At 31.9% G+C, this 15,886-nt stretch overlaps 1 protein-coding gene across 7 annotated transcripts in view; it reads left to right on the forward strand.

Moving 5' to 3' along the window:
• Positions 1–15,886, forward strand: part of LOC143064103 (uncharacterized) — a 49,710-nt gene that overhangs the window by 17,906 nt on the left and 15,918 nt on the right. For 5 of the 7 annotated variants that reach the window (XM_076236665.1, XM_076236717.1, XM_076236692.1 and 2 more), the window contains 4 exons: positions 490–621; positions 1,464–1,484; positions 14,792–14,967; positions 15,775–15,875. In XM_076236665.1, coding sequence (XP_076092780.1) covers positions 547–621; positions 1,464–1,484; positions 14,792–14,967; positions 15,775–15,875 — 373 coding nt within the window. In that variant the 5' untranslated portion in view covers positions 490–546. The remainder of the gene's footprint in view (positions 1–489; positions 622–1,463; positions 1,485–14,791; positions 14,968–15,774; positions 15,876–15,886) is intronic. The other 2 variants (XM_076236700.1, XM_076236709.1) reach the window with 1 other exon arrangement.

The following is a 15,886-nucleotide window of genomic DNA, read 5'->3' on the forward strand; positions in this document are numbered from 1 at the left end:
AAAATCTTAAATCTAAAAGACCTCTATGCATTTTATTCAGATTATGTTATTGCAAACATACAGTTGCTAAAATAGAATATGTGCCTATTTTAACAAGTCATTTAAGTTTTATTTGATTTTCTGATGGGATTTAACGGTATTTGATACATATATTGACACATCGTGTTATTGTTAATGTTTTATGGCAAAATATTACCAGTTTTAATGCCATTAATTTCAAAATTCTTTATTTTTTAAACCCTATGGGGTTATTAGATATAAAATGTTTTGTTTGAAGTTCTTTTATTCAAATAATTTGTACCAACATACATTTTTATCTGAAATTTGATTTGAATATTATTTATACAAATTTATTTTTATCTGAGATTTGAAAAGTGTTGGAATATTTTCATTGTATGGTATTAAAATTGGGAAATTCTTACTTTTTTATAAAATTCATTTGAAAGATTGTTAACGTTTTTTGTTAATAAGTTGTCAATTTAATTGCAGGATGCCAAAATTAAGGATGTGAATTATTGTGCAGTTTAAAGATAAACAGAAAGTAGGATGGCACAAAGATATATAACAGCAATGGACTTTGCTGACATGCATGCTAGGAAGATACTTAGAAAGCAAGCAATGGTAAGACTGATAGGAAACTATATTGTAGATTGTGTCTTGATTATAGTTAGTTGAATGACTACAGCATTGGAGAGTAAAAGATCATGCTTTGATGTTAGGTTGTTGATTTTTTTAATTTTAATTTTTATATCAATCCTTAAATCATGATAATACATGTACAACAAAATGAGGGGTCAAGAGGTCCTGAATTAAGATTTGATATGTTGTTAAAATGAGGGGTCAAGCGGTTCTGAATTAAGTATTTGATATGTTGATAAAATGTGAGTCATGATTTGACTTACATTGTCAAACAAACTAATGTTTAGGAGAGTTATGTCCAGTAGTTAATTTGTCCTCCTGTCCAAAATATTAGCTTGAACTTAGTTTATTTGACCAGTTTTTCAGTAACATTTGCAGTAGTCCTACTGACCACTAAAACAGATAAAATCACATTTTAAATGCAATTACAGTAGTGCTCAAGTTCATGAGATAAGGTTAATAAAATTATTCCTACAGTATATAAGTTTTATATTGTTGCTAATGTCTGTCTGTATTTACCACCTATAAAAGATATATATTTGAGCAATTCTGCACAGGCTTTTTATAAAACCGAAAGTTTATATCTTATACTGCCATGAAGCAACAACAGGCTTTATGTATCATTGCACATTGTAGCTTTGAGATTTGAAATAAAATAAAATCTTCTTACCTTTCAGACATTTTCTCCCATAATCAGAATTTCTACAGTTTAGTCATCAGACAATCAAAAAGCTATAAAGTTTCATACCCGATTCATTTATAATTTATAAGTTAAATTCCTTTTGCTAAAAAAATAGAAATTTTAGACTTTATTGTGCTTTCAGTTCATAAGTGGAGAAATTCAGGTAGGATGAAAAGAAAAATTGTGTTATAAAAAACATAAATTATATGCTTTATATACCATACACTGCACTGCAAATTATAGCTATCAGTTCACTTTATTTTACAAATATTTATTCAAATTTGTGTTTAAGGGTCAGTTATAATTGCTTTTTGTGATGTAACTTCAGTAAGACATGGTGACAGGTGACAATATACTTCATGAATAGGAAAGGCGACGAAGAAAATGGGAAAAAGCACTGTTTGGATCATATTATTTAGAACCAAGTTTTTTACGTCACCAGAATTTATTTTTTGATGCAGCATTGCCTATTTCAATAATTCTAATTGAATATTATTGAACATTTCATTGACGAAAACAAGAATTCTATCAGAATTTATAGTTCATGCTGATTATCACTAAAACTATTAATACGTCTCAGTTTGTCAACCGTCTGAGGCCCTGCCCCCTAGTTCATGGTCTAAGAACTTTGAACTAATTAGCAATGTTGTTGTCCATCAAATATTCATTTTCTGAATTTTCTGCTGACAGGCCAGACATATGTATTGTGTCAACAGTGCATATAAACAGATTTAAAATGAAAATTAATAAATTTACCCAGTAAATTCCATTGTTTAGATTGCTATGTCTGTTTAACTAGTGATAACCTGAATATATAAGACATACTCATACAAATGACATATATGAATATAATTTGTGTGGTAATGTGTTTAAAATGGCTTGTTCTGTGTATTGTAAAGTTAATAGGCATGTATACACCAAAAAGTAAAATATGAAATGAAATGATTTTATATCATTTGTCATTTAAGGTCAGATTTTTAAAAGATTTCGTTAGATAAATTTTCAATTCATTTTGTCCATAAAATGCATTTTGACATTTTTAAAACAGAGGGTTAACTGAAGATACAGTGCTTACTTTATATCATCTTCTTATCGTTCACCTTTACACTTGAATACCAGTCTCCTCAACAAATCTGGTGGACTTCTGTAGGGCATCCACTGGTTTGTATAGTTTCTCTTTGAGTGGTGTATCTAAGTGCCATATCTTCTCTCTCAATGCCTGATGGATCTTGCATGACTGTAAGAGGTGCACCGTTCCTGCTCTGCTTCTCTACAAGTACACATTGGAAATGGAACAACTTTCATGACTTTGTGTAGATGTTGGTTGAGTCTGTTGTGTCCTGTCCTCAGTCTAAATATGGTGGTTTGTTCATATCTTGTTAGCTGATGGTAACTGTCTTGTTGCTGTGGAGTGTTGAACAGAGATTTGATGATAGTCTTCATCTCTGTGAAGCAGACTGGATTTTCTTCCTGTCGTTGTTCAGCACCATACTTTGCTAATTTATCAGCTTGTTCATTACCCCAAAGGGATCCACTGAATTACTGTTGTCAGACTTTTGAGCCTCTGGCCTTTGTTGGTCTTGTATTATTTTAATTTTAGTTTCTTGTGTACAATTTGGAAATTAGTATGGCGTTCATTATCACTGGACTAGTATATATTTGTTCAGGGGCCAGCTGAAGGACGACTCTGGGTGCGGGAATTTCTCGCTACATTGAAGACCTGTTGGTGACCCTCTGCTGTTGTTTTTCATTTGGTCGGGTTGTTGTCTCTTTGACACATTCCCCATTTCCATTCTCAATTTTATTTTGATTTTATATAAGGCTAGTTGGAGTTGAGGTAGCTTGTCGTTCTTCAAAGCTTGTAGCACAGAGAGGGCATCAGTCAGGAATACTACTTGAAGTGTATTATCGATTTTGTTATTGATGGAGTGTGCAGCATGAGTAAGGGCTTCTTCTTCAGCTTTGTAGTTTTAACAATGTAGGCCTGTTGGTATTGCCTCTGATTGTCTCCATTGGGGTACTTAATGTATATACCAGCCCATCCTTTTGTTGTTGCATTTGTGGCTCCCCCATCTGTATATACTCTTACCCAGGTTTCTGAAAGGTACTCTTCTTCAAGCATGCTCATTGTCAGTGTTTTACATTGCTAGTCTGTTCATCTTTGGTGGAAATGAGCGGAACAAGGGTCTGGATGGTGACATTTCCAAGTTTATCTTCACATGGGTTGTGATCCATTGTGAAAGCTTTAGGTTCAATATATTTAGGTAGAGCTTCCAGGTGTTGTCTTTGTAACGCTCTTGTCTCTTGTGTAAAGCTGGATCTTTTGAGTCTGCCTGATGAGAGTTGTTTCAGTCTGGTATTCATTGTGTGGTCTTGTGAACACTGATATTTGGTGGCCTGTATCAGGGCTTTGCACTTCCTTCTCTTACCTAATGGTGGTATGTTTGTAATATCCTCCATACTTTTTATTGGTGTTGATTTTCATAGCACCTGTGATGATACGTAGTACCTGATTCTGAACTTTGTCTAAAGTCTGATGGTGAGACTTGGCTGCAGTCATCCATGCGCTAGATCCGTATTCAAGGTGTGGTCGTGCATTCCCTTGGTAGACATATTTCAAGATTTTTTCATTTGCACCCCATTTTGTTTCTGCAAGTTTCCTCATGATGTTCAATTTTCTCCTAGCCTTCGCTTCAGCTGATGTTATATGTTGCTTTCATGTCATTCTTTTGTCAAAAGTTACCCCAAGGTATGTTTGTTGGACTTTCATTTTAAGTGGAGTATCATCCAAAGAGTGTGAAGAGTGTTCCTGTTGTTTTTTCTCTGTGGATGGTAAAATACCACTGCTTAGCCCATGTGACTATCATATCCAAAGCTGTTTGTATTCTGTATTTAGCTGTAGATGCATACTTTTCTGAGTACCAGAGAACAAGATCGTTTGCATAAATGATAAAGTGCTGATTGTACCCCTTTTGGTAACTCTGGTACTAGGTCGTTCATAAAGAGTATGAATAGAGTTGGTTGTAATACTCCTCCTTGTAGGACCCCTTGTTTTAAGAGTACTTTCTGTCCACATTGCCAATCTACCAGCACTCTTGCTCTTCTATTGTACAAGTAAGATTTGGTTCATTTGTACATTCTTCAACTTATGCCATATCTAAGCATTTTTGCACAGAGTCCATCTTTCCATACCTTATCAAATGCTCTTTGAAAATCTACAAAGACAGCCAATGTTACTTTCTTTGATTGGAAGGCATCTTCTACTACCTGTGATAAATGTGTAGTCTGGTCTTCTGTGCTTTTGTATTGTCTAAAACCAGCTTGTTCATGTCCAATGATGTTCTCTGACTCTAAATACATGTGCATGTGCTTGTTCATTATGGGCTCCAACAATTTATATCATAAGTTGTACATTTATGATAATACATTCTAAACATAACACTCACAGTTATCCTGCTGAAAAAAACTATGTTGAAACAATTTATATCTAATGTTTCCATTATCCTGTTTAAAGGACAATTTTAGTATTATGTTGTTAGTTAAATATGCCATCAAAAGATCATTGGCATCAAATTTAAACAAGCAGTAAAAAGACCATTGATATAACATTGACTGTCAGTCAAATTTACAGACTGACATCAAAACTTTGTCATAACATTGATACCCGGTAGTCAGTCAAATGTAAACAGACTGACAACAGAACATTTGCATAACATTGATTGTCAGTCAAATGTAAACATATTGACAACAAAACATTGGTATAACATTGATTGTCAGTCAAATGTAAACAGGCTGATAACAAAACGTTGGCATAACACTGATTGTTAGTCAAATGTAAACAGGCTGCTAACAAAACATTGGCATAACATTGATTATCAGTCAAATGTTAACAGGCTGATAACAAAACATTGGCATAACATTGATTGTCAGTCAAATGTAAACAGGCTGATACAAAACATTGGCATAACATTGATTGTCAGTCAAATTGAAACAGGTTGACAACAAAACATTGGCATAACACTAATTGTCAGTCAAATGTAAACAGGCTGCTAACAAAACATTGACATAATATTGATTATCAGTCAAATGTAAACAGGCTGATAACAAAACATTGGCATAACATTGATTGTTAGTCAAACGTAAACAGGTTGACAACAAAACATTGGCATAACATTGATTGTTAGACAAATGCAAACAGGCTGATAACAAAATATTGGCATAACATTGATTGTCAGTCAAATGTAAACAGGTTGACAACAAAACATTGTCATAACATTGATTGTCAGTCAAATGTAAACAAACTTACATAAGAACATTGGCATAACATTGATTTTCAGTCAAAAGTAAACAGACTTACAACAAAACATTGGCATATTGATATTGATTGTCAGTCAAATGTAAACATGTTGACGACAAAACATTGGCATAACATTGATTGTCGGTCAAATGCAAACAGAATGACAACAGAACATTGGCATACTGATTGTCAGTCAAATGTAAACAGAATAACAACAGAACATTGGCATATTGATTGTCAGTCAGAGGTATAGGGGGAGGGTTGAGATCTCAAACATATTTAACCCCGCAGCATTTTTGCGCCTGTCCCAAGTCAGGAGCCTCTGACCTTTGTTAGTCTTGTATTATTTTAATTTTAGTTTCTTGTGTACAATTTGGAAATTAGTATGGCGTTCATAATCACTGGACTAGTATATATTTGTTTAGGGGCCAGCTGAAGGACGCCTCCGGGTGCGGGAATTTCTCGCTACATTGAAGACCTGTTGGTGACCCTCTGCTGTTGTTTTTTATTTGGTCGGGTTGTTGTCTCTTTGACACATTCCCCATTTCCATTCTCAATTTTATTTTAAATGTAAACAAACTGACAACAGAACATTGGCATAACATTGATTGTCAGTCAAATATAAATAGACAGTCATCAAAACATTGACATAACATTGATTGTTAGTCAAAACTTAAAGTAGACAGTCATCAGAACATTGGCATAACATTGATTGTCAGTCAAATGTAAACTGGTTGACAACAGACCATTGGCATAACTTTGATCGTCAGTCAAATGTAAACAGGCTGATAACAGAACATTGGCATAATATTGATTATTAGTCAAATATAAACAGGCTGATAACAAAACATTGGCATAACATTTATTGTCAGTCAAATGTAAACAGGCTGATAACAAACAATTGGCATAACATTGATTGTCAGTCAAATGTAAACAGGGTGATAACAAAACATTGGCATAACATTTATTGTCAGTCAAATGTTAACAGGCTGATAACAAAACATTGGCATAACATTGATTATCAGTCAAATGTTAACAGGCTGATAACAAAACATTGGCATAACATTGATTGTCAGTCAAATGTAAACAGGCTGGCATAACATTGATTTTTAGTCAAATGGAAACAGACTGACAACAGAGCATTGGCATAACAGTGATTGTCAGTCAAATGTAAACAGGCTGACAACAAAATATTTGCATAACATGGATTGTCAGTCAAATGTAAACAGGCTGACAATAAAAATCATTGGCATGGTTAAAGTTTCTCATCCTGGACCCTTTTGAGTCTTGTCTCTGATAAATGATTGGGATGAATCCTTGGAGGAAATTCATGGAATATGAAATTACATGTACTAGGTATAAGTTTGATAATCTAGATTTTTAAAGTCCTAATATTGATAAAGAAGGTAATTAATGAAGTTTTGCCAGGTGTTCATGACAGAATTTAGAATAAAGTTCAAAATTACAGTAATATGTCATTTATTTTCCTTTAAGACTTTATTCTCTAATAAATTCTAAAATGAGACAAATTCTATAAAAGGTTAAAGTGCTTAAAATCTTTGATAGACATTAGAAACTAAGGCATGACTTATTCTTAGGGGATTGCAGAGGCCTGCATAATAAGATTTGTCAATTTTGGTTATTGTGAATGATCCAGAAGATGCTATTAATCATGTATAATTTGAAAGTAAACAAATTTATGGGTCCATGAACCCATAACATAACATAAAGTCTTTTTTTTCAGTTTACTTCCATTTCCATGACAGATTTATTGACAGTGAATATGTTATAAGATTTAAATCCACTTGAGGGCTTATTGATATTATAAACGCAGATTAATTAAAATAACCATGAAAGAGTTAAAAGCTAAGGACAGACTTTAAGATAGACTCAACATTTTACAATTTAACAGTCGAAAATAATTCAATAGGTTATCCATGCATTTCTGAACATTTTTAAAAGGTGTTATTAAAAAAATAGGGTACTTGTACTAAAACAGACATACTCTTCTGCACAAATACTCAAGTCATGAATTGAAACAATATTTTCAGATTTTATGTCTTTATTAGTGTAGGCAGTGTTAAAGATCTGTAGGTGTTGTTAAGCATCCTTTTTTGTACTTCTTTTTTTTGTGCTATTGACAGTACATTGGATATTTGTGATAAGACACCGAGCTTCAAACTAAGGTAATTAAATATAACATTTATTCAACTTTTTAATAAAATTCAAATAACAAATCTTGATAGTTAAGTGTGATATTAAAATTGTATTTTTATTATAAAAAGTTCTGGATCCGCCACTGTATCACAGTGAAAAAAATCTTGTGACAAAAAATTACCTCTCCTTAGAAATGGAACACTTTAAGATGTTGCATGTTCCATGAGGATGATTTTGATTAAAAATATATAAGACATAAGCAGATTCAGTGTGTTTTTGTGTGTGTGTTTTTCCAAAAAAAATTTGGTTGATAATATAGGTAATCACTGAAGTATGACTGGAGACCTTATTTTTTTATATAAGTATTAAAAACAAGATACATTGCGGAGAGTCCGAGACCATGCAAAATGTAGAAGACCTGTTCTAAAAATTCTTTTAAAATTATAAAAAGCGTTCTTGTAGATTTTTGTCCTTTTAATTTGTCAATAACTGACATTCCTATACTAAAATAATAAGGTAGAATTTTTGTTTTCTTTTGACAAAATATTAATCTGATCTTTTCTGTCCATTATTTTAAAGTTTGATTGAAGAACAGAATTATAACATGTCCCCACTATCCTTTGAAGATTTCTATATGCTTTGTGTATTCATGAAAGAAGTGTTATTTTTATCCTGTACTTTGTTTACTTTTTGATATGAACTTGCTTGTATATCTTCTTAAAAGAGATGATTATAGGATTTTTAAAGATCTTTATGATTGTTATTTTGGATTAACCCTGACAGATAGTCTTTTAAAAATTTGACCAATTAGTATTGTCCAAACAATTCAGGAGGTCTATTACAGTTTAGAAAAGTCTTTGTTAAAGGGTTGACACATTTTTAAAATTTGATCATTGCATATTGAAGGTAAGATTATTTTTCTCCCTCTTTATAACGAAAAACATAAAAAAATATGTTGAAAATATGGTCATACAAAGTTAATATTAAATTGAAAAGTATTTTAATATGAAAAGGAAATTTTGGATATAATTTAATGAAAGAGCTAGTATGTCAAATATATGAAAAACCCAAAGACATCTATGGGTAAACTTTTACAAACAAATTGGAAATACTTTGATACATATGTGACACGAATATTTATTCATTAATTGTATGTACAAATGTACTTATATGTAAAAACCTTTATAAAGTACATACTTGATGAGAATAAACTTTATGCAATAATTTTCAATTCAAATATTAACATATAATGTAGATATTAGATTTCATATTTGAGATTACTTTGTTTCATTCTTTGACCTTGGTTATTGATAAGGTCAGCTTTAAGGTGTACTTGATTGAAACTTGATTTCGCCTTTTCTAGCAAGATACCTTGGGTTGGGTTTATTACAAAGAGCTGGTACTCCCTTATTTACTTTAGCATACTTCCCCAGTGGTTGTTATTCACTTTTCAAAGTTAATGAAAATCACATTTAAATTAATTAACTAAAGTATAGCATTACATAATCACTGAAATTGATTGACTTTTATAAAGAACTAACTATTTATAGTAACTTTGTTTAAAACAAGGCCAATTAAGCAGTGTTCTAGCTAGCATTTAATTAAATTTGTTGAGACCTCTAGTTAGATAAAAGGTGTTGATAAGAAAAAATATTATAACTTATTAGGTTTAACCATTTTATATGTGTCAAAACAGTGTTATTGGAATGTCCTTGTAATAAACTATCTGGTAATTTAATCTCAGTTTGATATTCTTAAGGGTATGTATAAAGTTTTACTTAATATAGGTTTATTAATTTTGTTGAAATAATAATTTCTTGATATTGTGAGCAGAATATTTTATTGTTCTATGGTCACTTTCCGGTATGGTACTTTGAAGTAAGTAGATGTAGATGATTCTCTGCATTTATAGATAACTGAGAAATATGAATTATTGTCTATCATCATTTATAACTCCAACAATTTCTCTATGACAAAAGCTGTAATAAGTACTGTTACTATTGTTATTGTTAATGTATCAAGGAATTCAATAAAGAAATTAGCAATACATTTATAATCTGCTTGTCTGGGATCGACTTATATTAGCGTTTCAAAAATAAATGTTTTATAAATACTCTGGTGCAATGAATATATATTTTTGTCGATATATGATCATAGGTTCAACGCTTTCACACATTTTTCAGAAATTAATAATGGAATGGCAGTGATATTTTACCATTTCAGCACCATTTTCATAGTACTATATAGCTCAACAACTTTCAATTAGCTTGACATATTGATACAGATCATTCTAAGATTTATATTACAAATGGGTTACTATAACCTACAATTGAATCCATAATAGAAAAAATAAATAAAATGAATAAATGAGGTCTTTTCAAACAATAACTTCAAAGCTATAAATCACACATCACAATTAGAAATAAACGAATTAGACCTGTCCTAGTTGTTATTTAAACATTATATAAAAATGTATTTATAATACTAATACATTTGGTGATCCTTATGGTTGCAATGCTACATTAAAGGTTGAAATATCTCCATAATTTCAAAGACTTAAAAAGTTTTAAGAATTCTGTTTTTATTTTTAAATGACTGTTTTTATGTAAGATACTTATGGAGGCGTACACACTTGGTGCAAACATATAGAAATCAAATGCACATATTTTGTATACTACCATACTGTGCTTCATCCTGAATATGTAGGTCTTTTATTTTGCTTGACCTGAAACATTCATTCCTGATCAACACAAAGTTTTCATCTGAAAAATCACAGCAGGGGAGTTAGAATATATACCTCACAATTTTATTATATATTATTTACCTATATTGAATGAAAATGACATCCCTGACAAAATAATCTGATTAAGTTTTATATTTGTCATAAATAATTTAAAGATTTTTACCATGAAAGTTACATAATACGGTAAAACACGAATCATTAAAGTAAAAGTAAAGTGTAGATTAATGTTGCTCGGGAGCGTATCTTGTTTTATGTGTTGTATTTCATACTAACTTGTTTAGTTTATGTGAATTCCATATTGGAATTAAACTCCTAAGTGACAGAGTAATTGACGTAGAGGTCTGTAAGTTGAATGTTTATCAAAGAAAAAGTTAACAAATTCTGTTATTGATTTGAAAAATGTTTGGACTCACTATGTAAATGTCTGGATATGCATACAAGTTATCAAGAGGACTTCATTCTGTCAACCTGTAGGCAAAAAAACTGTGAAGAAGTAGGAATATACTGTGAATTTTTTTCTCAAATTTCAATTGTGAAGATGTAGGAATTACTGTGAGTTTTTTGTCTATTTTGTAAGAGTTTTTTATGCATTGTACCTGTCCTTATGTAGAAAAAAGTTCTAATTTTTTATTTAAAATTTTGTGAACCATTTAAATTTAATGTTTGGAAACCATTAGTTAGCGGTTCTTAAACTAAACAGTTTTCTTAAATAATTATATCAAAACGATTTTTAATTTATTTAAAGTAGTATGAAAATTCTTAATACATTTTTTGTACTTAAATATGAAATTGACTTTAAAGTTTAATGGATTATATTTTAAAGTCATAAAAACAAAAAGCTCTGAATCTAAATGTTTCCTCGGATCGTAACCTGACAACAGGAGTATGAAATGCTGTCCTGAGCATTCTATCATTTAAAACAGATATATTACTAAATATTGTATTTTGTTACAGAAAAGATTTTATCTGTTCAAATACTCTAGATTTTATCCATCTTTAAAAGATTGTAATATAAATATCAGCTTAAAACAAAGCACTATTTTTAGTAAATTATGATGTAGGTAGGCATATTGCTTGAATAACATTTACTAGAAGCTTTTCAATATGTGGTACATGTATCAATTTCAATAATTTTGCATCTATAGGCGAGCAACTTACTAGGCAATTTTAACATTACCATTATTCCTATTCTCTGTAACATTTACGTAATTTAAATCTCACAAACTGGCAAAGAAAATAACATTTTCTTAAATAATGGTCTGATAGTATGTCATGACCAATTCCGAAAGATAAGACATTAATATTGCAGTCCCACTAGGCCACGATCGCACTACAATCTGTGAAAAAAATGAAAATTTTGATGATCGTAATAGATCTTGTAGATCGCAGCAAGGTCGTATCACGGTCGTGGTGAGGTCTTCAAGATCGTGATGAGCGTGGCCAACTTTGAACATGTTCAAAACAATCGTGGTGCGGTCGTGGCAAAATCGTATCGTAGTAGAAGCGTGGTGAGAGCGCACTTAGGTCGTAGTAAGATCGCAAAGGTCGCTGTACAATCGTAGCGAAAGGGTGATTCTATTCCGAGAGCCTGCTCTTTGATCTCACAGCGACGTTATTAGGACCTCACTATGACCATCACTTTCTCACCGTGACCAAACTACGCTTGCACTACGACTATACCACGTTTACACCACGCTGTTCAAGACCATAGTACGATTTTAGCATGCCCTTGCCGTCCTCATCACGCTCTTTTTACGACCTGACTACGTTCATACTACGACCATCATTCTAATTGTCATTTTCACATAAAATATATTATACATCTCTAGGTTTTGTTTGTCTGTATGTAGTTATTGTCCATTTTCTCTAAGGGCTCAACCATGCTTCTCGTTTATATAGATTAGACCGTTTGTTTTCCCGTTTGAATGGTTTTACACTAGTAGTTTTTGGGGTCCTTTATAGCTTGCTGTTCGGTGTTAGCCAAGGCTCCGTGTTGAAGGCCGTACCTTGGCCTATAATGGTTTACTTTTATAAATTGTTACTTGGATGGAGAGTTGTCTCATTGGCACTCATACCACATCTTCCTATATCCATTGACACATCTGTGTCATCTCTGCTATCGTTAAAGAAAATATTGTCATTTTAGCTTTATGGACCAGCAAAAGGTTTTAATATAGACTCTATTTTGACCTGTAGATGTCTTTTGGTTATTTTTGTTATTGGGTTATATACCCTACCTGTCTTTGTATTCATATTTCTTATATCAGTTGTAAAAAATAGATTCTTTAAGAATAGCAGAGACAAACAATAGGTAATTTCTTACTGGATAACTTGTTCTGTAAAGGGTTGTCCATCAAACATGACTATTGCACATTGTTTTTATAATTTATTCAACAAGTAATTTAAGAAAGCCCTATTGAAATTACAAGAAGTTACTAATAATCTACAGAAGTCTATAAGTGCCATACTTTATAGCTTTCTTCAATCTTTAGTATTCTCTTTTTGAGGAATAAAGTTATGTCTCAAACATGAAAAACAGATATTTGAGATTTATTATGTATGCACATGTATGGGGAAAATAATCTGTTGCAAATATGATAACCACACTAAATCGGGTACAAGCATCATTAAGTCTTGCTAAATTACTGAAATCGTCACAATTTTTTGCATTTGAGTAAAATTTTAGACAGTTTCTGTCTTGAATGGAAGTAGCTGCATTTGTGGTTATTCTTAATATTAAAATGTAAGTTACATTTGATGAAAAAACACAACATGTATAAAGGTTCAGAGTGAACATGAATGCGGCCACTTTCATTTTTGACAAAAACCATTGGAAAAGTGACATATTATGGCACATTTGATAGATTTTTCATATTTAAGCTTGAATTTGAGCGTCTTTAATGACTAAATCAGTTTAAATCTTTCAGATAATAAACTAATTCAATTGAATGAAGTAGACAATTTTGTCTTATCTTCAGTTATTTATGAAGTGTTTTATAGGTTATTGTTTGTATATTTGTCAACTTTATGTATTGATCATGGGGTTGTCTGTTTATGTTTTGACCATGGTGTTGTCTGTGTATGTTTTGACCATGGTGTTGTATGTTTATGTTTTGACCATGGTGTTGTCTATGTATGTTTTGACCATTGTGTTGTATGTTTATGTTTTGACCATGGTGTTGTCTGTGTATGTTTTGACCATGGTGTGGTATGTTTATGTTTTGACCATGATGTTGTCTGTTTATGTTTTGACCATGGTGTTGTATGTTTGTTTTGACCATGGTGTGGTCTGTTTTGACCATGATGTTGTCTGTTTATGTTTTGACCATGGTGTTGCCTGTTTATGTTTTGACCATGGTGTTGTCTGTTTATGTTCTGACCATGGTGTTGTCTGTTTATGTTTTGACCATGGTGTTGTATGTTTATGTTTCAACCATGGTGTGGTCTTTATATGTTTTTACCATGGTGTTGTCTGTTTATGTTTGACCATGGTGTTTTCTGTTTTGTCCATGATGTTGTCTGTTTATGTTTTGACCATGGTGTTGCCTGTTTATGTTTTGATCATGGTGTTGTCTATTTATGTTCTGACCATGGATTTTGACCATGGTGTCATCTGTTTATGTTCTGACCATGGTGTTGTCTGTTTATGTTTTGACCATGGTGTGGTCTATTTATGTTTTGACCATGGTGTGGTCTGTTTATGTTTTGACCATTGTGTTACCTGTTTATGTTTTGACCATTGTGTTGTCTGTTTATGTTCTGACCATGGTGTGGTCTTTGTATGTTTTGACCATGGTGTTGTCTGTTTATGTTTTGACCATTGTGTTGTCTGTTTTGACCATGTTGTTGTCTGTGTATGTTTTGACCATGATGTTGCCTGTTTATGTTTCGACCATGGTGTGGAAGTCTCAGTCTGTTTCTGTTTTGACCATGGTGTGGAAGTCTCAGTCTGTTTCTGTTTTGACCATGGTGTTGTCTGTTTATGTTCTGACCATGGTGTTGTCTGTTTATGTTTTGACCATGGTGTGGTCTGTTTATGTTTTTACCATGGTGTGGTCTGTTTATGTTTTTACCATAGTGATGTCTGTTTATGTTTTGACCATGATGTTGCCTGTTTATGTTTTCACTATTTGTTGTTTATTGCTCTTTGGTATATTCCTGTTTTCATGATACCCTTCAGACAATAACATGTTAGTCTATACATCAAGATATCATATATTTGGAGTGGATTTGTTGTTCATATATTTAATACTTTATTTGTTTTATTTTGTAGAAGCGGCCACTAGGTGAAATAGAAATAAAACATCGTTATTACCCTCCACAACCAGTATTATCCTGTCGAACTGTCAATATTGATGTGACCGGTACCAGGACATATAGGCCAAAATCATCCACAGATATCATTAAAGAACAGCATCAACTTATACACTCCATATACAATAAACCAAGGTAAGTATTTTATTTACTATGGTTAGTGTGGATTCTAAAACACGTTTTTTTTACTTTGCCAAAATGAAGTTTATATCATGCTGTTTTCATAAATATAATAAAAAGTATGTGTCACAGTCTCTCAAGGCTTTATTTTAAGCTACATATGCAACTTTGTCCGATTTTGTGGATATAAAACATGTGAGTACAATGAAAACAAAACAGTCAACATGATTTTGAAATAAGATATGAAAGATAACTCCTATATTGTGCCTTCAGAAAATAAAAATAAAACTTTGGGTGGAATTATTTTATGTGCCACGAAACAAAATAGTTTAAATTGACTGTGCATTCCTGATAAGATTAATAAAGATATCTCCCCACATATGAGGGTAGTAATGGGGATACCTTCATGACGTATAATAATAAAAATTCTTGCCAAATGACGTTAACGGTAATTTTTAGTGCATGACAATAAAATGTACACTTTCTATTAAATGATAAAAAAATCAGCAGAATTTGACAAATCATGCTTTTTTCCCAAAAATAACAGTAACGATAATTATTTGAGACATCTGACGAATCACGATAATGATATTTTGACGAATCGTTGTAAAATTTTAACCAATTTGACACTAACTGTAAATTTTTGTTTGACACCTGACAGTGAAGGGCATTACCACCCTCACATATGGCTCAGTTGGTATTAATTTAATTTATAAAAAAACATTTTTTTTTGTAAAGATGAAAATTCTTAAAAGATCTTGCTCCGAGTACACCTAACCACATATTAACATGTGCTTTAATAGTTAATATTTGTTATTTCAGAAACATACAGTCAGCTCCGTCCAAGGGAAGACGTCCACAATCTCCAAACAGACAGTATCATGGTGACCAGGATCATCTCAGGAAATTTAAACGCTTAAACAGTATGTTACAT

Source organism: Mytilus galloprovincialis, chromosome 1 (assembly GCF_965363235.1).
Source record: "Mytilus galloprovincialis chromosome 1, xbMytGall1.hap1.1, whole genome shotgun sequence".
NCBI lineage: Eukaryota > Metazoa > Mollusca > Bivalvia > Mytilida > Mytilidae > Mytilus > Mytilus galloprovincialis.